General features: G+C 41.0%; 1 protein-coding gene across 5 annotated transcripts in view; it reads right to left on the minus strand.

Moving 5' to 3' along the window:
- Window positions 1-14,128, minus strand: part of PTPRM (protein tyrosine phosphatase receptor type M) — a 995,903-nt gene that overhangs the window by 655,524 nt on the left and 326,251 nt on the right. For all 5 annotated transcript variants that reach the window (XM_077270222.1, XM_077270225.1, XM_077270224.1 and 2 more), the window contains exon 3: window positions 9,678-9,949. In XM_077270222.1, the coding sequence (XP_077126337.1) occupies window positions 9,678-9,949 (272 nt within the window). The remainder of the gene's footprint in view (window positions 1-9,677; window positions 9,950-14,128) is intronic.

Consider the following 14,128-nt stretch of genomic DNA (forward strand, 5'->3'; position numbering starts at 1 on the left):
TCATCTATAGCTTTAGGCCTTTTAGACATCATTTCATCTTCAACTTCCTTAACCGTTCACAATAACAGTAATTTTGATGAGAGGTGCCCAAAATTTGACATGCACTACCTAGGTTAATACGATTAATCCCCAATCCCCACAGTTTTAAGCGTGCCCTAAAAACTCATTTGTTCAGACTGGCCTACCGCCTCAATGCATTAACCTAACTATCCCTGTGTGGCCAATTTAAAAAAAACAAAAACAAAAAAAAACATAATCAGGTTCCTCGCATCATGTTCTCATACACTTTATGCAGTTAATAGCACTATGTGTCTGTACTGCTACATACTTAGGCAGTTAACTGGTTCATGCAGCTTTACATGAACACCCGAGCCTTACACTATGGCTGGTCCAAATAACTAAAGCAATTGTTACCATCCACCTCTCGTGTCTCCCCTTTTCCTCATAGTTTGTAATCTTGCGAGCAGGGCCCTCATTCCTCCTGGTATCTGTTTTGAACTGTGATTTCTGTTATGCTGTAATGTCTATTGTCTGTACAAGTCCCCTCTATTAGTTGTAAAGCGCTGCGGAATATGTTGGCGCTATATAAATAAAAATTATTATTATTATATGTACAAATTCTACTTTCCAAATTGGACCCGGTGGTCTAGTCATGTGACCATGCTGATGAGTCGATACCTAGACCTTTTACAGTTCTAACTGTGATAGTTGCCACATCAGGCTTTGTTTTTACCCATGTTTTTAGGAAGCTCTGACGCGGTTTTGTTATTTTAACAGGAAGAAAAACCTAATGGTTTCTGTTTAGCGCCATTTGTTTTTTTTTTGTTTTGAATCTGTTTTCAATATTTTTAAAGAGGTTTTACACTACTTTATCCACTACTTTGACATTGATGACCTGTTTATGTGATCAGTCATCAATATCGGAGTGATGGGGTCCAATGATAAGCATCCCCACCAATCAGCTGACATCAAAGCCAGCCGAGCACCCGGATGTTAACCGTGAACACGGCTAAACACTGTAGCATCATACATTGTTTTGTGACTGCTCCCAGGCACTGTAGTTCAGTTTTGTATTCACCTGAAAAAGAAACTTAGCTACAGTACCCAGGAATGGCCACTACATAGTGAATGAAGATGTGCTGTTTGGGTCTGTTCACTGTTTACATTCAGCTGCCGCCAAAACAGCAGGGTGGGGTGGTGGAGGGAGGGTGTTGTGCCCCACCGATTTGATCTTGATGATCTAACCCAGACTAGGGCAAGGCCTCTGGCTCAACCAGTCTGGTCTGCAGACCGAGACAGCTGAAGGGCTAAAAACAGTGGCCCATGGACTACACTTCAGGATGCAGATAGCAGTGAATGCAATGGTGGGAAAGAGAGCCGCCATTTGCTTCTTCCACCAATCAGCATGTGTGACAGAAACAGTAAAAGTGTCCATCACTATAACGCATCTGCTGTGCTGAGCATTAGCGCACACAACAACAAACGGAGCAGAGTGTCGGGGGAACGGAAGCAAGGTGAGTGTTTTCTTTCTTTTAAACAGTGGGTTAAATGAGTAATGAACACGTAACCAATTTGCTAAGTCTACATATTTCTAAAGGTGCTATTGATATGAAATTCTCACCAGATGTTGGTAACAACCCATCCAATTCACAAAGGCAAAGAAATCATCCATAGATGTCCATAAATTAAGTTATGTGTAATAATAATAAATGACACAGGGAAAAAGTATTGAACACATGAGGAAAGAGAAGTGCAAAAAGCCATGGAAAGTCATGACACTAGCTGAATTCTATCAGTAATTAGAATGCAATCCTGCCACTCAGTGAAAAAAATATCAGCTGGTTCAACTGATGGCATGTCAAAATGGTGTCTCATTACCAAGGTGCCAGACAAGAAAGTTCTCATGATGGGTAAAACCAGTGAGCTGTCTCAAGACATTCGCAACCTATGTTGCAAAACATACTTATGGCATTAGTTACAGAAGAATTTATAATCTACTTAAGGTTCCAGTGAGCACTGTTGGGGTCATAATCCGGAAGTGGAAAGAACATAATTTCACCATAAATGGGCCAAGACCAGATGCTCCCTGCAGAATTTGGACAAGGGAGTGAAAAGAATTATCAGAAGAGTTGTCCAAAACCTCAGGGTCACCTGTGGAGAGCTACAGAAAGACCAGGTATCAGCAGGTACAATTGTTTCAAAGGAAACTATAAGTAGTGCACTCGACCTCCATGGCCTGTATGAACGCTCACCACGCAAGACTCCATTTGTGAACTAAAAGCATGTTCAAGTGCGTTTAAAGTTAGCTCAACAACATTTAGACAAGCCTGTGAAATACTAGGAGAGTACTGACTGGTTAGATGAGACCAAAATTGAACTCTTTAGATGCCATAATACACACCACGTTTGGAGTCCAAAAGGCACTGCATATCACCCCCAAAAAAACACCATACCAACAGTGAAGTTTATAGATGGGAACATCATGGTGTAGGACTGTTTTTCAACATACGGAACTGGAAAACTTAATATAATTGAAAGAAAGATGAATGGACAAATGTATCAAGACATTCTTGATAAAAATCTGCTGCCATCTACCAGGATAAACAAGATGAAACTAGTATGGACATTTCAGCAAGACAATGATCCCAAACACACAGTCATGGAAACTCTGAATTGGTTTCAGAGAAAGAACATAAATCTGCTAGAATGGCCCAGCCAATCACCTGACTTGAATCCAATAAAAAATATAGAGAAGGAACTAAAGCTCAAAGTTCATAGAAGGAGCCACAGAACCTGCAGGATATGAAAAGTGTTTGTTTGGCAGAATGGGCAAAATCACACCTCAGCAACGCAAGCGACTAGTTTCTCCATGCAGAAGGCGTCATGAAGCTGTCATCATCAACAAAAGAAGTATGAAGTATTAAATAAATTCCAGTAAGCATGTTCAATACTTTTTCCCTGTATCATTTCTTATTATTACACATAACTTAATTTATGGACATTTATGGTTTGATTTCTTTGCCTGTGTGGATTGGATGAGTTGTCATCGACATCTGGTGAGAATTTCTTGTCAATAACACCTTTATAAAATATTTACTTAGAAAATCGTTGACGTGTTCAATACCAATTTCACCCGCTTTATGTGTGTGAGATGTGTGCCTGTTTATAGGGGGCTATATGAGGGCTCATACTTCATATTGCAGAACTGTGTGGGAGGTGCTCATTCTGTATATAGGGAACTGTGGGTGGGCTCATACTGTATATGTGGGGGGTTGTGTGGAGGCTTATACTGTATATAGAGTCATGGCCGGACTTTGTGTGGGGTGCCAGCATACTTAAAGCACCACTAGAGCACTTTCTTTACTGCATCGCTGGAGTGGTGCTTTAAATGTAATTTCACTGAGGCCACCTTCATCGCTTTTCAGCATCACTCCAGTCGATCACTGGTGAAAGTGACCTGTCTGCAGCTCTATTATTTCATGGAGGTACGGGGAGGTAACTTTTTAATACAAGTGTATCAGAGCCTTGCTCTCACTTGCATAGACTTGCATTGAGAGCTTGTGCCGTAGCTTCTGACTTTCGGCCAGTCACAAGCTGCCCTCACAAGATGGCGTCGCGGGACTGAAAAGAAGTGAAGACACAGGAAGATGAGTATATGACAGGGGACTAATGTTTAAAGCGCCACTCCAGCGCTGTAAAGAAAAAGAAATGCTGGAGTGGTGCTTACAATTTTGCTCATTATTAAGTGAATAATATGCACAATATTAAGTGATGCAATTAAATATTTATATAAAATAAAAATTGGAATTAATTTGTTAATATTAATATTGAGCAGAATTAATGTCTGCCTATTGGTTCAGCTCTCCACAATAGTCATGATGTCCTATGTGGCCCTTGGGAAAAAAGGATTCTAATGCTGCACCATAAAATAATAAAATACAAATCAACATACATTAAAAATAAAGCTATGGTAAGTTTCTCAATGTCACTCAACCTTAAACCTGGCTCTGTCTGTGCTCAAGTAATACTTATGACATTATTTATCACAAACACACATATAATATCAGCTCAACAACTGTGTGAAAGGTGCTTGGTTTCCTCGGCAGTTGGTTAGGCTCAGCGCCTCTTTGCAGAGATACATGAGGTTATTCATCAGATAAGTGACAAATGGGAATCCGTGAATCAACGTACCACAGCAATGATCCTCCCTGCATCACTGAAGAGCAAAATTAGCTTTCATCCTCACAACTTTCCCCAGCTGCTTGTGCTGGACATGCTGAACGTTATCATAACCCATCCAACCAGGAGCCCAAAGACAACTTGTCACTGTTCAAGAGTAACGGAAATATTTCTCCCTCTCTAAAAGGAGCACTGCATTTATTGTCCTAAGAAAAAAAATACTTGGAGCAAAGTATGGAGTTCCATCAAAAATGCATATATGCATCCAATAGGAGAGTGGCTGGGGTTAACGCTAACCATAAAGCTTTGGTTTCAGTTCACAACTTTCTTTTCTAGAATATATTCTAGAAAACACAAAAATGTATGAAAAGTCACTCATCATGGGTCCGACCAGCAATCGGAATGACTATTGATGTCCCTGATTATGATGGTATGATATATGCTTCATTCTAGCACTTTACTAGATATTTGAGGGCGAGATAGGGGCAGACTCCGCTGAGCGCGGGGCAAAAGTTGCATTTCTCTTTAGGGTGCCACCCGCCACAGTCAGGTATTGCTCTGGCAAGGACAGGCAGAGTTTATCTTAATTATCTGGTTGCCTTATAGTTCCTTGCATATACAGATAACACAGGAGATCTTTACATTATGTATATTACTGTTTTTTGCTAAAACGTATTTTTCGTCAGTAATTGTTTTTTTTATTTCTTTTGGGGTTTAAAATTGTATTTAATAAACAGTAATAGTGTAGGGGATTTGCTTGTTAGCGTTATATTTGAGTGATCCTCTTCTTGATATCTACTTTGCAAATTGTCTCTTCAGAGAGGAAGAGGACTAGAACTCTAGTGCCACCTATTTGAAGTATCAATCCTAACAGTTGATGTTGACCCTTTAACGAGCCTTGTCACATGACTTAAGATAATAGCAAACCAGAATCTCAATTTGCAGACACTGTGTTTCGGGGTACTGCAAAGAGGAGATCTGGTTTGGCTGATTGAGAGGCATCTGACCGGGATCCAAGAAGTATCATTTCTCCTCGTGGAGAGTGACATGTTAAAGGGCCACTGTCACCCCCCTCCAGCCGTTATAAACTAAATGCCACCTTGTGCAGCAGTAATGCTGCATTCTAACAAGGTGGCTCTTTTAGTTTTTGGTTCAAGTATTCCGAAAATAAAGCGTTTTGATACTTAGCCACAATACCTGTCTTTAGACAGGGAGGCGGGTCCTCACTCCCCAGCTTGAACCGCTCCTCTGCCGTCACTCCAATCTTCAGTCGCTTTCGGCGCCGCCCCCTCAGCGCTGTTTACGCTTCAAAACCGGCGCCTGCGCTGTGTACTACTGTGCTGCGCAGGCGCAGTAAGCTCTGGCCGTCTGACGTCCCAGCCAGGTTTGCAGAATGCGCCTGCGCGGGCAGTGCGGCCACCCACCTTTGGAATCCCAGCCCCGCACTGTGTGTTATGCATTATGCACAGTGCGGGGCTGGGATTCCAAAGGTGGGTGGCCGCACTGCCTGCGCAGGCGCAGTCTGCAAGCCTGGCTGGGACGTCAGACGGCCAGAGCTTACTGCGCCTGCGCACCACAGTAGTACACAGCGCAGGCGCCGGTTTTGAAGCGTAAACAGCGCTGAGGGGGCGGCGCCGAAAGCAACTGAAGATTGGAGTGACGGCAGAGGAGCGGTTCAAGCTGGGGAGTGAGGACCCGCCTCCCTGGCTAAAGACCGGTATTTTGACTAAGTTTCAAAATGCTTTATTTTCGGAATACTTGAACCAAAAACTAAAAGAGCCACCTTGTTAGAATGCAGCATTACTGCTGCACAAGGTGGCTCTTTTAGTTTATAACGGCTGGAGGGGGGTGACAGTGGCCCTTTAAGCATGTCGAGGTGAGGAGACTTAAAGCCGCAATGCTCCGCCTAATGTCCTAGTTGGCCTGGGACCACATTTATATGTTTTGTCCAAAAAACTTTTATTTCTCCAATCACCATGTGCAAATGACTGAAGACTAGTCTGTGGTCAGAATCTGTAATCACGCCCCCTACACAGCGTCTATTCCTAAGCATCACTACGGCCTCCTAAGCACACATACTACACTGATGAAGTCAGGGAGAGTACCCCCAGCTTCACTGCACATGGGAACGGACGCTGGGAGAACACTGATTTACATTGGTACAAGAATTACTTGGAGAGAAGGGAAGGACCCCAATCATAACCAGCGGGTGTGATTACAGGTACTGAATTCGGACTAGTCTGGGGGAAACAGTGGTAGCCCTAGGTTATTTGCATATGGTGAGTGAAGAAAGAAAAGGTATTTTAGAAAACATAGGAAGAACAACTAGGTCATTACTAAATGCAGAAAGTATCCATTAAAGTGATATGTTGGGCCCTGATTAGGCTTGGGGGACCTGAAAGGTCCGTTTGAAACAGAGATTGGTTATCACTTCCAATGTTCAAAAGCAAAGGGTTTAATAAAATCATAGGATAATTGACAGATAAGAGCAAAAAAATAAATTATATTCTGGGGCTTACTATATAGTAATTTATTCCAACATCTATACAGCTGCTTTGGACTTATTGGCAATGTTGTACCTGAGTATATGCTATTAGGTTCATTTTCACCATACCAATCTGTATATACTTTTACTGGATGCCCCATAGTGGGAGACCCGAAACTTCATCAAGTCCCAGTTAATTCTATTTATAATTATACATGTGAGTTTTCTCCTATCATATTTATTTTGCTTTCTAGCTTTATATGACTAATTAGCTTTGTATATCTTTATCAGCCATACCTCAATCCATCCCTCCATCATTCATCCAACCCTCCCTCATTTATCCATCCATCCCTGCCTCATCCCTCCCTCCCTTTTTCATCCATCCATCCCTCCCTTATCCATCCATCCCTACCTCATCCATCCCTCCCTCCCTTTTTCATCCATCCATCATCCATCCATCCCTCCCTCCCTGCCTCATCCATCATCCATCCATCCCTCCCTCATCCATCCATCATCCTTCCCTCCCTCATCCATCCATCCCTCCCGCATCCATCCATCCATCCCTCATTCATACCATCCCTCCCCCATCCATCCATCATCCATCACTGCCTCATCCATCCATCCCTCCCTCATTCATCCATCATCCATCCATCCATCCCTCATCCATCCATAATCCATCCCTCTCTCATCCATCCATCCCTCCCTCATTCATCCATCCATCCATCTCTCCCTCATCCATCCATAATCCATCCCTCTCTTATCCATCCATCCATCCCTCTTTATAGTTATTATCATCAAAACATTTTAAGTAGTATGAATAGAATTATTATTTTTTCCAAACAAAGAAAAGGATGTGCTAGAACCCTGATACCAATGTGACACTCCCAAGGTCAACTGCTAGTTTGTCTTTTCTAGTCCCTCTCGAACACATGAAAAATTAATTTTAAGCCAATCTCTGGCTGCAGTGGTAGCAAATAATGGTAAACTGACTGAACAGAGAACTAGTCTGAACTGGTGCATAACCAGGGACCCATCTGGTTCATGAGATTACCTTGACGTTGGTGGATGGGCTCACATTTTTTGGCCAAATTTTGTGATAAGCATCTCATGTGTTTTTCTCATAGATTTCACAAGCCAGTATGCTATTCACATTTCATGTATCACACATTCATTTGCTTTAGTACAATTGAGTGCAGCCATTTATCTATTTGCAGTGGTAGCAAGCCTAAGCCAGTGATTGGCTGATGCTGGTCACATGTCACTGTGTCAGGACATCACTGTTGCAGCAGGAACCAGAGACTAGAAGAGATCAAGCAGCATTGGAGAGGCGGTGACGTATTTCTTCTTATAATTCCTTTCAGACTCTTTCCCACCCTTGTTATAAATGTAATATTGTAATTATGACTGACAATGTTTACCTTTAATATCTATGTTGCATTAATTATTTTACCATCTTAACATTTACATTAAACTCCAGCTTGTGGATCTTGTTATGTTTAAAAGAAAAAAAAAACTATGAAAATTTGCAAAAGAACATTCCCTTTAGTGTGAACTGTAAAAAGAAAACTGTTTTAACAGCAACTAACTCAGATCAGGTAGAAATTACTGTTTGCAATATTTAATTTAGAAAAGCAACAAATATTTACCACCAGCTCAATTATGTTTATATGATTTATAATCACCATCATGAAAAACATAAACTCGTCTCATATAACTCCTGCATTACGGCTGCCGCACACTACATCTAACAGTGAAGCACTTGATGGTTCTCTTTCTCTTTGATGTAAAATTAAATAATATGCAGTCATGAAATAAAAGTTGGCATTAATTAGATACTGAGCTTGCACCTAATCAATGGATAATTTCATTCTTAAATTGCTGCGGATGATAATTATCCGGCAGTTTGTTGTGCTCTCAGAATGGTCTTGTATACGGTGTCTGCAGGAGAAGCTCAAGTGATTAGTGTGATGGTGACGGCCGTCTAAAGTTCACAACGGCTTCTAGTTTAATTATATGTTCAAGAGCATTTAAATGTATGCGACATTCATCAACTCCCACTCCTAGAATATTTAATGTGAATATAACATCAGAAACTTACTAAAAGGGCAATCTGTATTCAAATATGTGATATAGGTAGATTACATACAAGCTACATTTCTGTGAGGGGTGGGGAGGGCGTCCTGACATACTGATAACCCTTTTTGAGCATGATGGAACTAGTGTAAAAGATTTAAAGGGTATTTTTTTATATGAAACTAAAAACTAACAGCTAGGTAGTTGCTAACTACTTTCCTGTTCTACACCTCACCAGCACTGAGTGATCACTGACCGCTGCTGCTGGTGATTCAGCTGTTCCATGTCAACATAACAGCTCTTCCTCTTCCGGGCTGCTTTGTCGAAGGGGCGTGACTGCCGACATCTTTATGATTGACAGTCGACGTTGGCAGTCACACCTTGCAAACAGAGCAGAGCAGAAGAGAATCCATGGCTCTGTTGGAATGTCAATGGAAGGCACTGAACTGCCATCATGCACAGTCTTTGACCACTGTGTGCCGGCAGAGATCGGAACCTGGCACAACTACCTGCCTGTTAGATCTTAGGCCCATAGTAAAATATATAAATAATTCCAGATAAGCCCTTTAATGGTATTGTGCTTTTACTCTATAGCATGTTATTTCTGGGTATCCAACAAAAAGTTTCATGCAAATATGTATTATTGTCTTATAAGCCAATATCTCAACTCACAAAAAGACATTCATCATTATTCCAATTTAGTAACATGCATTGTGATAGCAATCTGTAGAAACAGGAGACTGGTACTTGTATACTAATCCATCATTGACGCTATCCAGTCATGCTATAGATATGCTGTTCATAAAATGTAAGGCACTGCATTGTGCTAACCGTAAGCGTTTCTAATACCATGTTTATTTTATTTTTTTAACATTAGTACTTCTCAATCTAAGGGTTTGCTTAGCCATTATTGTTTGCTCACATAAGTAGATTATCCTACCTGGTAGAAATTGGGCCAGAAGGTGCTTATTGCCAGTTCTGCTCGATTCCATGTGCCTGATGCTGGTCCTGAAACATTCCAGATTGAGCTCCCTTTTTCCCCATTGTTAACTGTCACATAAATGTTCATGGATCCAGGAAGAACCCCACTCTTGCTGGACACAAAGTAATGAAAGTCAATGCAGTGCGTGTCATTCTCTTTCAGCTGAGGTAAGAGCAGGACAGCCTTCTGCCCAACACGTCTTCCAGTTGTATTCACCATCATAAAAGACCCTGAAATGTAAAGCATCACACAGTTAGTACAAAGCAAGAGAAAAAAATTGTAAATATATGTATATATATATATACATAATGTGACAAAGCCACTGGCAAGGTGTTGGAGGGGAGATACGTTTCACTGTGGATATTATCGGAAATCCAGAAGTTTGCTCCAGCACACTATGTGTTAATAGGGGTTAAGCGGCCATTTTAAGGACTGGGTAACTTTTGTAGACAACCATAGAGCAGGTGGGAGGTTGTCCTTATCTCCACCTCAGGGTGTGGTCTGGGGTTTAGATAGTCAGCCTCCTGAGGCATTCAACGTTCAGTGTGTCTGGAGAGGCTAACTCCAGGGAAGTGTTGGTATTTGTGATAACCTGAACCGTGTGCTTTTGCTAACCCGGAGCGGGTGCATCCTCACTAGCACTAGGACTATGCTTTGTGTTACCAGTTTGTTTTGTTTTCCTGTTTTTGGCCAAAGGGCCGTGTTTATTTTTACTTCATCATGGTTTATGCCGCATATATAATAAACTAGTGAAGATATTAGAGACAGTGTTCCCGTGTCTACCTCTACAGCTGAGTGAGCCGGTCTATCACAATATCTACACACACATTGTGTACAATTATTAGGCAAGTATGTTGTCTATATCATAACTTTTATGCAGATTTTCCAACTCCAAACTGTATAAATTTAAATGCTGATTAGATGAAGCAGATCAGGTGATGTCTATTGGTGTAATGAGGGAATTGTGGCCTTAGGATATTAAGACCCTTTATCAAGGTGTGCAGAATTATAAGGCAACTTGTTTTCCTCCACAGGTAAAATGGGCCAAAAAAGAGATTTAACTGACTTAAAACAATCAAAAATTGTTAAACAGATGCAGCACTCTTGAAATTGCTAAAATACTAGGGGGCGATCACAGAACCATCAAAAGTTTTGTTGCAAAGTCAACATGGTTGCAAAGAAACAAGCATATTAAGTGCCAAAAATTTGAGAAGAATAAAATGTGAAGTGACAAGGAACCCATTATCCTCCAATACTGTCATATTCCAGAACTGCAACCTGAATCTGATTAACTGAAAATTTCTAACACTAATTACACAAGAACCACAAGATGGATTTCTTTACCCAAGGTATCATTTTAATCAGGTTAACACTGCCAACCTAATAATGCCTATAGTTTACTTAGCAAAATCCTGTTGACAGGTTCACTGAAGCAGAAGAAAATAAACAATTGCGATGGGAAAATTTACATTTTTCATTTACTGTAGTTGCATAATAATTCTGCACACATAAGATATTCTCCTCACTTCAAATTTCGTAGATATTCTGGTTTCAGGTCCATTAACCTTTTGGAGTTTCTGACACTACTGTTGTTGTTAAATCATAAAATGAATCATCAAAGATAGAAATTACCTAATAATTGTGCACAGTGTATGGTGATTAAAAATATAGCCTGGATATTCAAAATCATCAGTAGAGCATACTTAACATGATTACGTTTTGGTGATGCGTTGTCTCAGGTCAATTAATTGATTGTAAAACCTTGCAACTTCTTTCTTTAGGAATACATGAAGGACTTGGTGTATCTGCCCATCTCTTCATCCAGCCAAAAACCTGAATGACCTCAAGCAATGCATTACTAAAACAGTGGAGTTGAGCAGCTAGAATCCCATAACAGACAAGAGTGGGACAATTTTCTTTCACAAAAATTGGTCTCCGCACCTTCTAGACATTTATAGACTGTTGTAAAGAGAAGGAGAGATGCTACACAATTATAGATATGGCAATGGCCCAAATCTTTTTAGATGTGCTGTCATCAATTTCTAAATTGTATAATTTTTTCAAATGCAATGGAAAATGTCTAATGTTCACCCTCAGATCTGTGTTATACGTTCTGTTGTGAAATATGGCTACAAGAGATTTCCAAATCATTGCATTCTTTTCTTTTTACATTTTACACAGCATATATACGGTATATATACAGCACAGACCAAAAGTTTGGACACACCTTCTCATTTAAAGATTTTTCTGTATTTTCATGACTATGAAAATTGTACATTCACACTGAAGGCATCAAAACTATGAATTAACACATGTGGAATTATATACTTAACAAAAAAGTGTGAAACAACTGAAAATATGCCTTATATTCTAGGTTCTTCAAAGTAGCCATCTTTTGCTTTGATGAGTGCTTTGCACACTCTTGGCATTCTCTTGATGAGCTTCAAGAGGTAGTCACCGGGAATGGTTTTCACTTCACAGGTGTGCCCCGTCAGGTTTAATAAGTGGGATTTGTTGCCTTATAATTAGGGTTGGGACCATCAGTTGTGTTGTGCAGAAGTCTGGTGGATACAAAGCTGATAGTCCTACTCAATAGACTATTAGAATTTGTATTATGGCAAGAAAAAAACAGCTAAGTAAAGAAAAATGAGTAGCCATCATTACTTTAAGAAATGAAGGTCAGTCAGTCCAAAAAATTGGGAAAACTTTGAAAGTGTCCCCAAGTGCAGTGGCAAAAACCATCAAGCACTACAAAGAAACTGGCTCACATGAGGACTGCCCCAGGAAAGGAAGACCAGGAGTCACCTCTGCTTCTGAGGAAAAGTTTATCCGAGTCACCAGCCTCAGAAATCGCAAGTTAACAGCAGCTCAGATTAGAGACCATGTAAATGTCACACAGAGTTCTAGCAGCATATACATCTCTACAACAACTGTTAAGAGGAGACTTTGTGCAGCAGGCCTTCATGGTAAAATAGCTGCAAGGAAACCACAGCTAAGGAAAGGCAACAAGCAGAAGAGACTTGTTTGGGCTAAAGAGCAGAAGGAATGGACATTAGACCAGTGGAAATCTGTGCTTTGGTCTGATGAGTCCAAATTTTAGCTTCTTGGTTCCAACCACCGTCTCTTTGTGCGATGAAGAAAAGGTGAACGGATGGACTCTACATGCCTGGTTCCCACCGTGAAGCATGGAGGAGGAGGTGTGTTGGTGTGGGGGTGCTTTACTGGTGACACTGTTGGGAATTTATTCAAAGCTGAAGGCATACTGAACCAGCATGGCTACCACAGCATCTTGCAGCGGCATGCAATTCCGGTTTGCGTTTAGTTGAATCATTTTTCAACAGGACAATGACCCCAATCACATCTGCAGCCTGTGTAAGGGCTATTTGACCAAGAAGGAGAGTGATGGGGTGCTACTCCAGATGACCTGGCCTCCACAGTCACCAGACCTGAACCAAATCAATAACGTATGTATGTATATATATCTGCGCTGCAGATCTTGGTCTGTGGTGCGCTCCGTGCCTTCTTTGAAAGCCGATCACGTGATACATCACGTGCTTGTGACGTCACGCGAGGTCCTGCAGTTTTACTGCACCTCGCCGGTAAGCTATTACAGCAAGCATGTGCTGCTTCTAACTAAAGCTAGTGGATTATCTATAATGGAATAGGGGACTGTCACCGGCCGGGACAGGTTAATACCCCACTTCCTGTGTCTTGGAAATATCGTGGATCGATGGACATTTTTATGTAACCATCTGAAAACCAACAGGACCTTCGGACAAGTGCTTCTATTAATAACGCTGTGACTACACCAGAAAGGTAAACATACGGCACCCTTCTATTACTATTTGGTGAATTGTGTCCTGGACTATACCTGCAGCGCAGATATATATACATACATACGTTATATATTTGGCAATTGGCCTAACACTAGGACCAATTGGTAGTTGGGTCCTTATATTTGCTGCAGCAGGTTAATCCGTATACATGTTATGCAGCGCCCTTAATTTCATATAATTTTCTGAACCAAATCAAGATGGTTTGGGGTGAGCTGGACTGCAGAGTGAAGGCAAAGGGCCAACAAGTGCTAAGCATCTATGGGAACTCCTTCAAGATTGTTGGAAGACCATTCCCGGTGATTACCTCTTGAAGCTCATCAAGAGAATGCCAAGAGTGTGTAAAGCAGTCATCAAAGCAAAAGATGGTGTAAAGCTGCAGTAGCATCATACGCAGTGAAGAAGCAGTGACTCACAAATTCAAACACAAAAGTCTCTTTTAATGTGTTTCTTCACAGCATTAAAGTCCAATTCACATAAATGCATATAACTTCAGTGGATATTATCAGTGACCAGTTTACACCAGTTCAAAGCAATACATATCACATGGCTTTAGATTTGCGGTCCCTAAACAGG

Source organism: Ranitomeya variabilis, chromosome 6, assembly GCF_051348905.1.
Source record: "Ranitomeya variabilis isolate aRanVar5 chromosome 6, aRanVar5.hap1, whole genome shotgun sequence".
NCBI lineage: Eukaryota > Metazoa > Chordata > Amphibia > Anura > Dendrobatidae > Ranitomeya > Ranitomeya variabilis.